This window comes from Puntigrus tetrazona, unplaced genomic scaffold, assembly GCF_018831695.1.
Source record: "Puntigrus tetrazona isolate hp1 unplaced genomic scaffold, ASM1883169v1 S000000554, whole genome shotgun sequence".
NCBI classification, from domain to species: Eukaryota; Metazoa; Chordata; class Actinopteri; order Cypriniformes; family Cyprinidae; genus Puntigrus; species Puntigrus tetrazona.
Window position 1 is genome coordinate 1 of NW_025048186.1, and position 17427 is coordinate 17427.

The window sequence follows — 17427 nt, forward strand, 5'->3', positions numbered from 1 at the left end:
TATATATATATATATATATATACCCATCTTATTTTGGAACATACTGTACAGTGTTACAATGGTGTTCACTGACATGTGATGAAGTACCCTGAATACAATGATATTTGAATTTGTAGTATGCACTGCGGTGTCCCCCTACTGTATTTTGTTAGGGGAATCCAGCTTTCATTTTTAGTCAGGCTTAATGCCTGTCTGTACTGAGGCATCAGCAGTGATAGCAGCGCGTGATTGCGTGTTGTGCTGTATCCTGCCGAGAATATGTGTGTGCGCTCACTTTCACATACACGTGTGTATCGATTGCCAGTACATTCATCGCTCAGACGTGTTACATCCTCACTGCTTTAGACACGTGTTGTCTGGCCGCCAAGCGAGGTCTGTGGCATGCTGAAAGCCATCGGCTCTCTCAACGGCTAGAAAGTCATTACCGTTCACCAAACATCTGTCCATCAATACTAAACCATTAGTACCTTCAGTGGTGCTCTTACGTATCGTAAAAAGCTGTGTTCGGTTCCATCCATCTCGCCCGCCCCAACCCCGCTTGTGTGTCTGATCTATAAATAGACCGTCTGTACATGGCACTGGTCATGTGACTAAGGATCAATGTGGGAAATGGGCATTAAAAAGGTCAGTAAACCTGATTTACCAAGGCACTCTTGATGTGAGCGTGTTTGGGTTGCAGTAAACGTGATCAGTGGGTTCTCTGACAGTTATCGATCACGTCAGCAACAACGAAGCACAAAAATACATTCGTAAACCCGGCCCAAACTGAGGTACAAACATTCATACAAAATAAACTGTTTCGATTTTGCATTGCCTACATTGATCCTGAACGTCTTGCCCGATCCATGCAGAACGGATTCTGGGACTGTTTTGTCAGTTTTCGTAACACGGAGCAAATGTAATGCCGCGCGCATCTGTATGCAGCTCTCTGCAGGAACAGAAGGAAGACCTGCGCAAACGTCTCTCCTACACCACTCATAAGCTGGAGCTTTTAGAGCGTGAGTTTGACTCCACCAGGCAGTACCTGGAGACTGAGCTGCGCCGAGCCCAGGAGGAGCTTGACAAGTTCACCGACAAATTACGCCGGTAAGAAGAGCGTACACAACAGCATCTGGCCTTAATATAGTGGGGCTTTCTATTCACAGATGGTAACTAACTGGACAATTTATCAGAGAGGACAATCAACTTTGCTCTCAATTTGCCTACTTACGCTCTTTATGCATGAACCTGCTGTTTACATTAGGGAAGCACGATATTAGATTTTTGCTGATATTTTTCAAATAATTCTAGCCCAAAGCCAATGCCTTTACCAATAATTCTCTTTTGTTTTAAACCTTTTTTTTTAGACAAATTCAGCGGTAACCTTGACATTTTATTGAGAGATTTTATCGGAACAGTGTAGATGGTCTTAAAGTTCTCAAAATCTCCTTGTGTCGTGATTTGTTTCAGAAAAAAATAAACAAAACAAAAAACACATGTTGCACGTTAATCCAAAACAGCGAACCTAATCACCATTCAATCAAGTTTGCTTCAATAATGACCACAACGACATGCAAGTTATCGGTCTTATCGGCGAGGAATATCGGCATAATTTTCCGTTCCAGTCCCATGCCGATATTTAAATTTTAAACCTGATTCTGTTATAGTTACGATCACGCATCCTTAGCTTACATCTATTCAAATACAACGCACATGCACGCTTTAACCTATTTGACGAAATCAGCCATGTTTATGTCCGGCATGAACATTACCTGCGTAATCGCACAGGAAGGTGTATATATGCGTTGTGATACCCTCTAACATGACAGAAGACATAACCCCGGTTACTTCATCCCATACATTTACTAAATTTAAACTTCTCCTTTGTTAACAATATTAAAACGCAATTTATGAACTACGCATATGCATTTGGTACTACAGAGGTACCTGGGGTGCTTTAAGGAAAGCCGTAAAACACAGTTAAAGCAACAGAGAACAAAAACAGTGAAGCGGTTCTCATATCCCTAGATCATTATTGACGGTTCTAACTAATGTGGTTCAAATGCCGTATGCGTGACAAAATTCGTGTTTTCAGGAAGCTAGCTAGTCACACGCTTGTCTCTGCAACAATGAATCGTACTACAGCGATTAAGAGAATTACATCGTTGTTCAGGAAACACACCACTGAAATAAAATTTCTGCTATATATTAGACAATTTCGAAAGAAAATGTCAGACCGTCTACATGTGAGCTGAATATAAAGCATAATTGGGTGATGCAGCAGGGAATGATTCACACAGAATCCAACACCAACGCATAATCAGGTCCATATCTAAATTGCTAAAAACAAACAAAATTAAGGTTATGTACTGCCCTAGTCAAATCCCTGACTTTAAACCACTGAAGCTATTTTTCACAGTGCTGTTTTGATCGTATTAAAGTTGCACTTACTATTTTTTTCTTTATTAAAAATGTTTTACTATTAAATAAATAAATAGTTCTTTTGACAAATATCATATCAGCAGTCTGATAAAGACTTTAATTTTACATTTAAAATGACAGACTTAGTCAACTCTTGGGGGTTGCCATGTTGAGATCCAACATGTTCTCACTTCAAATTCGTCACATATTGACGCTTGATCAGGACCCCTTGGTGTCGAGCTTTGAGCCTTTAGCATCACTTTTTGATGAGTTTACTCGATTGATTTCAGTTGTTCGCCTTAGGGTTGCTCTACCCCAAATTAAAAATTTTGTCATCATTGACTTACCCCCATGCCTTTCCAAACCAATCAAAGCTTCAATCATCCTCGAAGCACAATTTAAGATATTTTGGATTTAAACCGGGAGGCTTGTGACGGTCCCATTGACTGCCAATGAATGAAGTTTGGTCCACTGTCAAAGTCCATGAAAGTATGATTTGAATGAATAATATAGACATTAAATACATTTAAAATGTCACTGGTCACCTCCTACTGGCACGACATAACATGTAGAATCTTTATTTGAAATGTAACATCAAAAGATCAGTTACCCAACATTAGTCTATATCTGCAATATAAACTTTTTTATCCCAGTACTTTGGGTTTTAATTTGTGCAATATTCAGTCGGTGTGAAGCCTTTTCAAACATAAAGCTTACATGATGAAAACAGGTTTAAGTATTCCGATGTGATTGTGACATAGTGGAATCATCATCATTTAGGAATAAAATTGTGTATTTGAATCGAGATCTCACTCTTTTAATGTTTAATCTTGCATACACAACAGTCTGTAACCTATTTTTTGTACCAGACCACAAAAGTAACTCACCCAAGTGAAGACGAAGTGGCCCCGCTTACACGATCCATGTTTGAAATATTAATATTTTTTTAAATAGTTGTATCCGCCTGTTATATTCTGATTTCTTTTACTGACACGGCAAGTTTAAGGACAAGGGTTGGGTTACATTACAACATATATGCAATAATGGCAACACTATTAACCAACATATTATATATTTAATCATTACAAAAACATTTCCAGTACCTTTCACTCCTTTATATTGACGGCAAAGATGAAGGACCCAGCATGTCGAAAAATGACGTCGAAAAACCAAGTGCGTCAAAAAATGATGCCAAAGGGACCTGACCAAGCGTCAATATTTGATGAGTTGGGAGTGAGAATAGACGTGTTCGACTTCATGCGGCTCTGCACAGACCGATTGGTGAGAATTGCTGCTTGCAGTCAGAGTAAGCTACCCTGTCAGATTTTGCTACCTCTCTTTAAAACCGACGATAAATACAGTTTACTGAATAGTGTTTTATTAACGTCTACACCTACCCCAACCCTAAACTTATCTCTTACAGTAATGCAAATGCATTAAATATTGTTGTTCAGCATGAGAAAAAGGATGTGGGCATGCTCAGTAAGCCCCGTCAGCACACTAGAACTGAAAGTGGAAACGTCAAGTCGGACACTTTCAATTGCCTCTCAGATGGCACGAGTAAAATGAAATACTGTCAAATACACAGACATTTCAAAAACTTAACGCAGCACCATCATCTGTTAAAGAATGAAGTTCAACCATGGACATATACTGTTTAAATACAATGAAGTGGGTGCTAAACAAAAAGAGAACGATAAATCACGCTTTAGCACTATTTTATGTGTGATAAAAAAAAACGGTAAGCAGTGAAAGAGGAAGGCATGAGAGCTTGAGGCAAGGAGTTTTATGTTTTAGCGCCATGTCGCATTGATTTCATGTCGCATTTTTATTGGTTGGTAAGTACATGTTGATCGTAGAAGCAAACACGCTGTGTGATGATCATGCTGTATCATAGGCTACCTTTGGCCACAAGATTCTCTCTCACTGTACGACACAGGACTTTAGGATGATAAAAGTCAGACTGGCTCAAGAGCAATGTAACACTTGCACTTGCTGATGACATTTGGATTTTTTACAGAAATGTACGCCATAGCATAGGAGTAGATACGTGTCGTCATCGTACAGTCTACACATATCGTAACCAAGTTTATTATATCCATGTCACACAGTAATCTGACATTCAGTGATCTTATAGGATTCCTAAAATCGTGCATCGTGTTCTTGGCTTAAGACAGGGGTCTCCAACCATGCTTCTGGTGAGCTACAGCCCTAAAGATTTTAACTTCAGCTCCACTTCAACACTGGAACCAGCTAATCAGCGTGTTCAGGGCTACTTGATAATTACAGACAGGTGTGGTGAAGCAAGGTTAGAACTTAAGTCTGCAGGAATTTGTTACCATTTAGCAACCATTTAGCGATTAATACTAGCGATGTTGAATTTCCCAGAATTTCCCCTAATAATTAAACATACTACAAGTTGTGATGCACTTTTTTTTTTTTTACCTTGCCTACTATTATGGATGCATAGTAAGCGAATTGGGACACAGAGATTGTTTCACTTCCCTTGGCCAATGCCAACTGAGTAGGAGTCAGTTATACAGTTATAGCTTGGCCATGTGTTGGGCTCATCGGTCCATTGTAAAATACATGTTATGAATTGATGCCGCAACAGATACCATAATGTAATGTGGAAGATGAACAGGTGGCGGGAGTTTTGGCAAACGACTTGTGATTGCCTAACAGATGTGTATAAGGAAATAAGGAAGGCGTTTAAGACCTTCAAGTGTTGTGCTGGATTTGACAAAAGGCGTTTTGTTCATGTGTTTCTCACAGAATACAGAGCAGTTACTCAGCACTGCAGAGGATCAACCAGGACTTAGAGGATAAAATCCACCGAAATGTGAGTGCACGCATCGGCCACACACTAAAAAAGCACAAATTATACAAGAGGTGTTTGGGTGAATGCGCACGCACTGCTTTTTGTTTTAATGTGCGAATGTTTCTGTTCGCATGCGTGTTTACGAGTGCTCATCTCCCTCTTTAAAGTGTTTTCCTGTATAAATGGTTTTTCGAGTGAAAGTGTTTACATCGCTGTCCACACTTCTGTCCGCGAGTGTACGTGTTTTCTGGCGTGGCAGATTAGGGAATGTGTTAAACGCGCAATAGCCCTGGATGCACTAAGAGTCTATTTGAATATCAATACACTTCCACTGGTGCGCCTGACGTTAATTATAGTCCATTACAACAGCCTGTCCGCCTTCACATGACAGTGTGATAGTGAGTCTATTATACTCGCAAAATCTGCATCACAGCCTGTTTGTTAATTTGAAGTTCGAAACAATTAAATTATAATTAGCCTGCCTGCTGCGGTACATTGCATGACCGTTACATGTCTGTATTAGAACCCACCCCTCAGGGTTTACTCTGAGTTTGTTATAGTAAACACGGTTTTTTAGCAACAGATTGCGCCCTTACAGACGTCAGTGATGACTCTGAAGGTTATGGGTTCAGGTATGAAAAGAAAATCATCTGATATCAGTCTTCTATTGATGTTCCTTTCAGTAAGCCAATTAATTCCCATCTGCTGCAGGAGTATCCTAGTATGACTTAACACGTGCACTGACTTCTCCCTGTGTGAAATTTTCTGTATTCCTACTGGTGGTCCATTAGGGCCTGTATCATTGCGAATGCATATCACATCGTTGGGTTTTTTTGAAAACGTGCTTCTTTTTATCCAGTCACAGCACCACGATGATGAGAAACGGGCTCTTAGCAGAGAAATCATCGTCCTTAACAATCATCTAATGGAAGCTAAGATGACCATTGAGAAACTGAGAGAGGACAATGTAAGAGAAATAATGACAATGTGATTTCTTTTACACACTGAGGCTTAATGGAGGTCTTTTGTAGGACGGTGTATTTGCTTTTCGTTACCTAATGTTCCTTTTCTACCACTCTCAATAGGACTTGTACAGAAAGGACTGTAACCTGGCTGCACAGCTCTTGCAGTGTAATAAGTCACATTACAGAGCCCAGTTATCTGAGGTAAGTTGTTGTAGTAGATGTTGTTGCCATTATTGTTTTGGTTATGGGTGCTAAGAGTATGCAGTAATTTGTGACCTAAAAAAATGTTATTCATTCGTATTATCTCGTATATATATTTTCTTTTCTCTAGGCCAATTTTTTTTATTAACTGTGTTTTATAAGAATGTTTCTTTCTTGTTAACTGGTAGCCATTTTAAAACCTTTCCATCCTGTTGGGTTCTAATTTTCTTGCCTTTGTGTACATTCACTACAATGAATAAATGTATTTACAATTGAATGATTGTAAATAATTTCATGCCTATATAATACAGTATATATAGTAGAAGTACTTCTTTAATTTACAACAAAATCAGTAATCAGTAAAAGTTTCATTATAACAGATAAAAAGAAATGTCTTGTTATTTTAGAAACAGTCCCATAACAATGGATGCTAATAGGCAAAAAATCTAAGTATTAAATAAAATGATATGAAATAATTTAACACAATATTGCTTCTATGGTAATGTACAAAATATGAGCTGAGTTTACTTTGCGACAGGTAAAATGGTTTAGTCAACAAGCCACGCATTTTCCTAACTGTTACATTTGGGGAAATGCTAATATATAAAAATTAAATAAACAGTCTGAAGTGTAATTGCATATTTATATTTAACAACAATGAATAAAAAAAGAGCATACCAGAATATTTACAGCGTCGTCTGTCAATGTCTTGGATAATAGTTATTTATAGGACTTCTGTTTCAAGGTCTTTATATAGCCTTTTTGGATGTCATCCACACAATATCTATTCTCTATCTAAATAAACCCAACTATGCCCTTTAGGGCAATATCAATTAAACAGTAAACCTCTTTGAAAGACTAATATTAATGTAGAAAATCATAAACAGAATTTATTTAGGTCAGCCATAGTAAGTTCTTGTTTAAATAAATATTGAGGTTCTGTCCCAATTAAGAATGGGTGACTTTTCTGGCAAGGTGAAAGTGGGAGGATGTTTAAGTAGTGATAATGTGTGCCAATAAACCTGGCAGTTTATTCTGCAAATCTGCTCTAAGCCTTATGCCAGTCCCATGATGTCTGGAGCAGAGACTTGTATTGGAATTCTGCCTTCTGTAAAAACCTGTTCACATTTGGCAGATATATTTGAATAGAAACATCAATGTGTCTGTTACACAATGTGTTCAGGGAATTCAGCCTTGCATATTGTTTTATATGAAAAAGCCAAAGATTTGGCACTAAGCATTCATTAAAATAGCTGGAAATAGCTGGACAAGGTGTCTCGTGTGGTTATGAGGAAAAATTACGTTTCTGAATAGCCACAGAATTTTTTTTTTTAAAAGCAGCCCAAAAAAATCTCATAACCGACAACACTTACAAGGTCAACAGATGTTGAATGAATTAGATATTAAATTGGATTTGTTGAACCGAGATCAACCCTACTGATTTTGATAAGAACTAAATTTTTGCTTTGTCTTGCCTCGTCTTTTTATGCTTCTATAATTAGCCATGTTCTGTTAGCTAATTAGCTGCAATTTACTTTCTTCTTGTTGCTATGGTGAAAGAACTGGGAGGTAAAAAGAGTTGTGATATTGGATTGATGCCTAGTACTCTGTGTGTAGTGTCAGTGGCAATGAAATCTGTGGTTCTTCCCTCTGGCCAATTTTTGCTAAATGAAATACTAAAAACCATGTACTTACATAGTACAGTCTTGTCTGAAGATGTTATACCGGCCTTTAACAATATCTATGGCTGTCTTCTTTGCAAATGTACTTCTGTGTTTACTGGCTACTCCGATTCCATTCATCGGTTTCTTGTATGTTTCTTACTGCCTCTTAAAGATATTGGCCTCACCCAAGCTGATATTCCCTCTTATCCCTCCCAGATAGGATTCCATTAGAGCCTACCTTTTTCTCGCTGTGTGTATGTCATCTAAACTCGTATTGTTCAGTGGGTCCATCTAATGGAAATCTATGCTTTACTCTCTCTCAGTTGCCTGCAGACTTTCAGGAGCGTGTAAGCTTGCACATGGAGGGTTCTTCCCTCTGCCACTCCCCATATGCCGACACAGTGCCTGCCTCTGTCATTGCTAAGGTCCTAGAGAAACCGGATGAGGTCTGCAGCAGTCAAGCCTCTCGCTCACCCAGCCCACAACCCCAGGAACGCCAGGGCTTCCTTGTGGGCACAAGCCTTGTGGGTAGCACTGAGCGCCTTGGCCTCCGAGCAACTTACAAATCAGACCTGTACAGCAGTGACACAGCACTTTATTGCCCTGACGAACGGAGACGAGAGCGCAGACCCAGCATGGACGTCCATGGACAGCGGACAGTGTATGAACCCCAGAACTCCACTGATAGCAACCCAGAAGAGGGATCTATGTCTCTGCAGCCCGGCTTCTCGCAGGACCACTTCCGAAAGTTTACAACCTCTCTGGGAGGAGGCTCTAGCTCTTACTCCAGCTTTAGTGGAGGAGGGTCAGAGGACAAGGGTCAGGATCCTCCGAGCAGTGCTGCATCTTCTCCACGCCACCACGGCCTTTACATGGACTGGAGAGATGGTGGCGAATACGAGCACAAGAGCGACTCTTCCTGGGAGAGGGAGAGTCCAAGCGCCTTTTCCAAGGGTCACACTTTTCAACCGCCTGAGTCCAGCCACCATCAGAATGGTAGCTCACCCATCTACAGCAGAACAATGTCCTCTTGTTATAGTGAACCTTACGAGCCCCTGCCACCTTCCACCTCACCCAGCATCACCTATGGTGACAGTCGGCGTGGAAGTGCTTTTGCTCCTGAGGAAGAAGAGCTGATTGGTCGGTGGCGGCAACTGAGTGTAGAAGATCTGAGTGCCCACTCATACCGCAGTCCTGGACGGGCCTCACCCTACAGCTTCTCTGAACAGCACTTCTCTGTCCGGCCTGCAAAGATTCGCCTTGGTCCTCTCTACAGTAGCTTCCAGGAGGGTACTGATGTATATCACCATCATGCTGGGGTACTAGATCCGTTCTCTAGCCCCAGCCCTGATTGCAGCCCAGGCCTACGGCAGCAACAAAGCCAACCTCACCTGTACCGCTCCAAGGAGGATAGCCAAGAGTCCGAGCACAGCCTCTACAGCCCCAAGGATGGTGGGGTGGCAGCCGGGGGCCAGGCAACGGAGTACGTTGACGTAAGTCCCAACAGTTCAAATGAGTCACTGGACCATGGATCTCTGGAGATGGCTGCCGAGCTGCAGCATTACCAACCCGAGAGGCACAGCGTGTCCCCTCAGGGAACAACCCCACCACCTCCTCCACAACAACCGTACCAAAAATTTGGCACACTAGGGCTGTCACGTAAGGACAGTCTCACCAAGGCACAGCTCTATGGTACTCTACTAAACTAAGAGCAGAGTTTCCCGGTTACTCTCTTTTACAGCTCTGTGGTACTCTACTAAACTAAGAGCAGGGTTTCTGGGTTACTCTCTTTTACAGCTCTATGGTACTTTACTAAACTAAGAGCAGGGTTTCCGGTTTACTCTCTTTTGTCAGTAGGTTTTGAATGTTAAGCTACAGTTTGAGCCAAACACATGATGGGATTTTCTGTTGAATATTTTTAGTCCATCAGCTCTGTTATCATTTTTTTCTCTCTAATTCTGTATCTGTTACAGTGTTTTCTAAACATCTAACATGAATTGCTCATGTTTCTACAGTTAATATGAAGCTCTAACATTCAGCACTATTTGTATAGCCTATTTTGAAAGTTTATTAATGGTTCTGTGTGGTTTGTGAGAAAGTATTTTAAGTGCATTAGGTGCATTATGAATTTTTTGAAACTTGTCTGGAGAGAGAGAGAGAGATTTACTTTGTTTTACCAAAAGCCTTCTGGGCTCATAAAGGTTTTGTGAATGGGCAGCACATGCTATGTAAAAAAATGCTAATTTTGACAAGAAATTTGATCTTTTATTATATAATTTATGAATAGCTGTATTTATTGTTAAGTATGCTATATCTATAATTGTTTAATAAATGTAACACTATGGACAGATTCTAAAATCTATATAATTGTAAATTATTTATATTGCTATAAATAAGGCAATCAGCACAATTATACACACCGCAAACAATTACACATGCCTCAAATGAAGTTAAGTCATGATGACAATTTGAGATTTCACAACGACCCACTGACAGATCGTTCCACAGGCTTGTGGGACGAGACCTTGTGAAGATATTTTTGAGAATAAACTCTGCATGGATTCATATTACCCTAATTCAGCCCTTGAAGATCAAGTCTCAACCAAAGCGATACTTCTAATCTATTTCTATTTCAAATAGATTTGATACTACTTAAATCTATTACACCATCAAACAAGTATATATTGAAAGCACTGGGCATTTTTTTAAACTCCTGATGTGTTTTGTTGGGCGATGGAATTTCTGAGGTGATTGTTCTTTTCGATGTTTTCTCTCTTTTGTTCCTCAGTGCTGTAAGCCCCTCCCTCAGGCCCTCTCTACCTCACGATTCAATCCCTCTCTTCTTTCTTAATCAGCTGGGATCCTGTGTCAGTTGACACAATGATGCATGACTCTGTTTCTTCTGTTTTGCTTTCTATATCTAATAAAGCACAATAGTTGCACCATGCCTGTCTCTTTAACTCCCTTTGTTTCCCTCACTGTTGGAGAGCAAAACTTGCTGCTGAGGTGTAATGGGAAGAATTTATAATCTGGACTTCTGTTTCCTGTATGAAATGTTTCCTTGCTGTATGTGAATGGCAGCATACAAAGGAAGGACCTTGGTCCTCCTCCACAAGTGACAGAGTTTCTTTCCAGCATTCACTTTATTCAGTCTTTACAGAATAACAGAAGCGCAGCATTTACACTCAGAACATTTCATGTTTGTGCGTGTGATTAAGGACAGTAGCCAGTAAAATCCCTACAGCTCCGCCGCGAATGAAATTTTCTTACAATAGCTAATGCGCAGAGGTATATAGATGATGTAATGGAATTTTACTCTGATTCACTTTTTTGTTTGAGTAGTGACACCACACTATCTGCAGAGCCACAACCTACGTGTTCCCTTTTTGATTTAGTGATTTGATTTGGACACTGGGATGTCATTTGAACATTTGCAAATACATCTCGAAATGAGTCACAGGGTGGGAGTTGCCAGGTTATGAGAAGATGATATTCTGGGAGGCTAAAGTATGACTAGTTCACTTCATAGAAGAATAAGTCTGTCAAATTATGCTGAACAACATTTGACGTATTGTAATAACTTGGTCACAAATCACCAGTTAATGTACATCGAGAAATATACAGTGGTGTACGTCTTATTCTATATTCATGTTAGCTCTGAGCCATATGTTTCTTGGGCACGTTGCTTCTGTCATTTGTATTCAAGGGATATGTCGGACTCTATACTTTCAGGCTCTCATTCACAGAGAAGAGTGAGTCACAAGCCTGAGGCCATCTCTGAAAACACTGCAGCAAAGATACAGGGAACAGATGGACATTTTAATTTCCTCTCCCTTATCCAGTAAGTCCCTCAGGTACTTGGCCAAAAGCACTCCCCGAAAATCCAATCCACTGAGGTTCGAGGTTTGCAATCGCCAAATTTGTGAAGAGTGGCTCTGCTTCTTCCCTTCACCTCCTAAGCCCCACCATGCTTTCACTCAGGTCCCAGAGCCGTTTAGCAGTATGGTCATCGGTGGCTTTAGACAGCAATTGTTCTTCTTCGCAATTAGCAAAGCATTTTCCAGACACACCCTCAACTTCAGACGAGCATGCCAGGTACAGTGGGGTCTGAGCACCCTCCAGTGGGCTTTTGAAGAACAACCAAGAGACCAGCAAGAAAAGAGGCTTGATCAGCAGGGGGATGTTGACGTGCCGGCCCAATCTGGTCCTTACGATACCCGGAGTGAGAGCATTTACGGTTACCCCGGTACCGTTCAGCCTACGGGCCAGCTCGCGAGTAAACAGTAGGTTGGCAAGCTTGCTCTGGCTGTAGCAAAAAGCCTTGTTGTAATTCTGTTCGCTGTTCAAGTCCTCGAAGTTGATGCTGCCATACTTGTAGAGTTTGGAGGAGACCACGACGATACGGCTGGGAGACGACTGCTTTAGAGGGTCCAGCAGAAGATTTGTCAGAAGGAAGTGACCCAGGTGGTTCACTCCCAACTGCATTTCATAGCCCTCTTCTGTCCTACTGTAGGGACACTGGTAGAGACCAGCATTGTTGATAAGAACATCAATCCTCGGCTCCTCCTAATTTGTAACAGAATTAGGAGTTTAGAAATGCTTTGTAATCTAATCACGCTTGGTCTATTAATGCAATAAAGAAAGCAAAAACTTTAGACGCAATTATGTGGTATAGTCGTTTAGCTTGGTTAAGATTGATTTCAGAGGCAAAAACTGTGGATGCTGAAAACCTGTCTGAAGAGGCTGAGGTATATCTAAAATGCTATTCTATCCAACTGAATTTTAGGTAGCTAGATATTGACTCTCTGACATATCAGCTGGTCCTGTTGGTGTGCGTTGTCAAAAATGTAATTTATCAAATACGCATTTACTGTTAAATATTCTATACCAATAACTGTTTAATAAAGGATTAAGAATGTCTCATATGAGTTAAGTCATGATAACAATTTCAGATTTCACTGCGACCCATTGGTGGATCTTACCTTGTGACAATATGTTTTGAGAATAAAGGCCTATTCACACCAAAGACGTTAACTATAAAGATAATGATATTAGCGTCCACACCAATGAACTATATCATCTATTTATTCTAAGTGCGTGCACATCTGTCGCTTTAAATTCTTGAACTCCTTACAGCAGGATGGATTCTGTTTGGTGATCCCAACGATAATGTTTCTCTTTGCGTTAGGACTCTCCTATTCTTTAACACTGATTTTTAGAACTACATCTATTTTGTTATATTTATAGTTATTGCGCTTGGTGTGAATGGGGTCAGCCCTTCAAAATCAAGTCTCGACCAAAGTTATAATTTGTTACAATTTCATATAATTCATTAATTAAATTTATTCTGGCCAAAGTAATAGTTCAACAATTCATCTCGCATTATTTTTTCGTCTTTGCTGTTTTTATGTTAAGCAAATGAATGAAAATGTATTAAATGGCTATTTGGTTCCCACTGTTGTTAATACAATACCATGTGTCCCTACAAAAAAATATAATTTTAAAAATAACTCAACTCCAAAATACCCACAGTTAATACAATGTTGTTATGGTTTAATTACCATAATAATAAGAGATGATAAAATGCAATCCATTAATATTTTTCTTGACTGGTGGCTAGTTGCCAATTGTTTTTTGACAATATAATCAAAGTGATACAAAATATATCACTTTTCATATCATATTCAGGACAATGGATAGCTCATTTCATCGAGGAACACTTGCATGCTCACTTGCTTGGCCTCAGTTATGCTACACAAAGTCGAATCACTATTTAAGGTTCAAGTGAACTATTTTGATCCTGTTCTCAATGACTTTTGCCTGAGCCATTACCTGAGCCTGAGCCATACGTTTACTGATTCGTACTCTGTGGTGCTGTAGCCTATATTTAACAACATGCAACCTATTTTCAATGACTGACAGAGAAAGAGTTGTAAACAAACCCTGATAACTTCCTCGCAGAAGCTGCGCACAGACCGGAGCGACGCGAGGTCCAAGTGTTTGATCACGAGCTCTCCCTGATTCGGACCGGCTTGATTCCTCATGTCCTGGGCCGCCTCCTCGGCCCTCTGCCCGTCCCGACAGGCCATGATCACACGGGCCTGCAGCTTCAGCAGCTCCGCGGCCGTCGCCCGCCCGATGCCGCTGTTCGCCCCGGTCACTATCACGGTCTTTCCGCGCATCAGACCCGCTGGGTAGCTCAGCAGTTTCAGCGCCTTCCGCCTGAAGAATATTCTCCGGGCGATGAAGAGAACCCCGCCGCCGAGGACAGCGGCTAAAATTACCGCAGCAGACATCGGTGCAGGAATGCGGAGTGTGGAATGACAGCGTGCGCGTGAGCACGGCGGACCACATTACCCAGAATGCACTGCTTTGTTATGGTTTAAAATGCATTTCCTATTTTTGAGGTCGACTATTCCAGCCTACTAGTTGATTACACGGTATACCTTAGAGCTTAATCGTTATTATCAGCATCACTATATTATGTAACGAAGCATATTTGGCTTTTAGTGCGGTGTTATCTTAATTTATTAACTAATTGGATAACGAACAACATTCATGCATTCGTTCATTGCTATCATCATGAGCTGTGACAGATCCTTGTTGGTATATAGATTTATTTATATTGATTTATTTATTGAGTATTTTTGTTGTTGTTGTTGTTGAATGCATTGGCATTAAATCCTTCTTATAGCCATCCCAAAAGTGAAACGAAATAAAACTTAATACACTCACCATTTTTATTTTTTTATTTCAAATACAAAGTTTTTAAATACACAAACAGACCTTCAGTGCAAAGTTCAGAAAACATGGTGTCAGTAAACCAGCCTTTAATAAATAAGAGTGCTAAAGTGCTACACAACTAAACATGTTAGAACTAATGGCAAAAACATTTTATTCTGAACAGAATTTTGTTGTGTTAAATTCAATGTCACAGTCAAAAAAACTCAATACCCTAACCACGTCCTTAAAAATATATAAACCATATATAAATACAGCAAAAAGTCTAAACACATATCCCCGTTAGTAAGTAGTAATACTAGCTCGTTTTAGTACAATTAGTATGTATGGCACTCTGTAGATGAACAAGATCAGTGCAGACTCGAGAAAGAGAGGAAGTGGAGTTAAAGGAAGCAGACAAGAGGCTTGAATCTAAGGTTGCTAACAATACTGCTGGTGTGGCTGTTTTTCTTAGGACTGGCCCTCATTGTTTGGGTCCTCGTAAATGTAACTGCCAACACCTCCAGTGTTCACTCCTGAACAAAAACGGCGAAGTTATTAGCATCACGGGTCAAAGATGAATAGGGTTTCAAGCATCAAATCGATTTACTACACTTTAAAAAATGCTGGAGCGTTTCAACCCAAAGTTAATTTTTTCAGCATTTTTTAGAGAATGTGATTTACACAACAAATGTCATTCAGTGTAACAAAATGTTGGCACTAATGTGCATTAATCCATGCTTATTTGATTCACAGATAATCATTAGTTAATGTATAATGTATGAAGGACTTAACCATTAGCTATTAATATTAATACTGCATACATTCTATATGGTTCAAACACTAAGTAATCAATAGATTGCTATTAGTTAAATGTGTAATAAAGTATTAATTCCCCAATAACCTATTATTTTAACTAATAGTGCAAACTCATAAGTTAATTACCACAATTTGTGTTTTTGACTTCCAGCTATCTGCATTAATTAATCATTAGGTGATGACTTGCAAAGTTATTTTTACGTTTTTGCTTTACTTGACTAACTAATACAAAATCCATAATCACAATTACATATTTAACAGTTACTTAGTTCTGTGCTTCAACAGTTAAAGTAGTAACATAACGGGACCTTTGTAAATTATTGGCTAATGATTAATCAAAGCAGACAACTGAAAGTTAAAAGGCATGGCTTCGACCCAATATCTTAATTAAAATATGAATTTTCTTCATTAGTTAATATAATATGCCACTAGGGAATTAATACATGACACAGTTAACTAATAACGATTTATGTATCACTCAATCTATGAATTATACAGAACGTTCGTTAATCATTAATAATGGCTATCTGTGCATTATTTAATGGATATTTGTGCATACAGATCAGAGATGGCATATTGTTTCATTACTACATAAATACATCCGTTACGCTGAATGACAATAGAACATTACTCATGGTTGGAAAATATAGAGTTGAAAAGTAATTGAAAAGTATTATAGTATTAAAGTAGGTGTATTTGGTGCAATGCTATATTTACACAGACTGAATGTTCAAAAAAACTGTGCTTTCCAAATACCGAACATTACTGTTACTCCTCTTTTACAGTAAACTCAAATAAACTGGAAATCACATCACATGACCCCTTTAATATATGTAAGACAGTGAAATTGACAAACGGACAATGGGAAATGTACCTTTCGGCCCAAAGAGAACGGCGTAACAGGGTTTATGGCAGTAAGGCTGACCGTCGTGCTGTAGATTAAAACACAACCCATGTACAGTATTTCATCAAATTTGGATGCATTTCACAACAGTTAAGTATACATATTTTTGAGCTGCACCTTTATGATATCAGAGGATAAACACATATCTATTAAATCAATTTCCCATCAAAAATCACATTTCGAGTACATGTACCTATATGTAGTAAACGTCACGATATGTATATTTTCAGACTGAAAAATGAAACATTTAAATCACAAAATGTACTTTAAGGGGCAGGGAGATGTCAAAATGTATTTTTATAATTCGCGCCATATAAATGAACGAGACGAAAATATATGAAAACGTCGCAAAATACAGCAGAATTAGCTATTTGTGTGTTTGAAGCCGCCCCTCACCTCTGCGTGGCTGCCCGGAGCCAGAGTCTTGCTGCACCTCTCACAGCGCAGGCAGGGTCTGTGCCAGTCTTTACCCAGGGAACTGACCTTTTCAGCTGAAACACAAAGGAGGAGACACACAGGCCCTTCTGTGAGCGTCAGGCAACCTCGGGAAATGCTAATGTGTGTCCCGGCGCTGCTGAGCACACAAGCTCCGGCACAAGTCCGTATCTGGTGAACTTTGTAGTCTGAATGTCAGCGCTCACCGAAGTACACTGTTTTGTTGCACCTTGGGCAGATGTTCGGCTGACCGGAAAACGAACTGAAGCTTGCGGCTGGAGAAAATCGGGGGAAAGAGTTGTTCTTAAAAAATATCATTGACGTTTTGTTATCATAAATGCAATAATCGTAAAAATATAATGCAGCATTCGTTATCACCACCCACTTTGCTCTAGAAAGCACAGAATAAATTGCTCGTGCAAATGTCGCAAATGCATTGCTTATACTTAGTAAGGTGTAGTAAAGCCGACATATAAAGGATAGTTATAAACATATATA

At 39.7% G+C, this 17427-nt stretch overlaps 3 protein-coding genes across 3 annotated transcripts; 1 reads left to right on the plus strand and 2 right to left on the minus strand.

Annotated features, from left to right (window-relative positions):
• The first annotated feature begins 78 nt into the window (after positions 1–78).
• Positions 79–10996, plus strand: LOC122334513 (brain-enriched guanylate kinase-associated protein-like). Its single transcript, XM_043232505.1, has 5 exons — positions 79–1086; positions 5176–5242; positions 6081–6188; positions 6307–6387; positions 8375–10996. The coding sequence occupies exons 1-5, from the start codon at positions 902–904 to the stop codon at positions 9758–9760; spliced, it is 1827 nt and encodes a 608-aa protein (XP_043088440.1). The 5' UTR covers positions 79–901; the 3' UTR covers positions 9761–10996.
• Positions 10997–11175: 179 nt separating this feature from the next.
• On the minus strand, positions 11176–14564 carry LOC122334514 (retinol dehydrogenase 14-like). Its single transcript, XM_043232506.1, has 2 exons — positions 13994–14564; positions 11176–12617 (listed from the first exon to the last, which is right to left on the minus strand). The coding sequence occupies exons 1-2, from the start codon at positions 14345–14347 to the stop codon at positions 12000–12002; spliced, it is 972 nt and encodes a 323-aa protein (XP_043088441.1). The 5' UTR covers positions 14348–14564; the 3' UTR covers positions 11176–11999.
• A 221-nt stretch (positions 14565–14785) lies between these two features.
• On the minus strand, positions 14786–17310 carry LOC122334515 (cysteine-rich protein 2-like). Its single transcript, XM_043232507.1, has 4 exons — positions 17136–17310; positions 16891–16985; positions 16465–16522; positions 14786–15307 (listed from the first exon to the last, which is right to left on the minus strand). Exons 1-4 carry the CDS (start codon positions 17245–17247, stop codon positions 15243–15245), a joined length of 330 nt encoding a protein of 109 aa, XP_043088442.1. The 5' UTR covers positions 17248–17310; the 3' UTR covers positions 14786–15242.
• Positions 17311–17427: the final 117 nt, after the last annotated feature.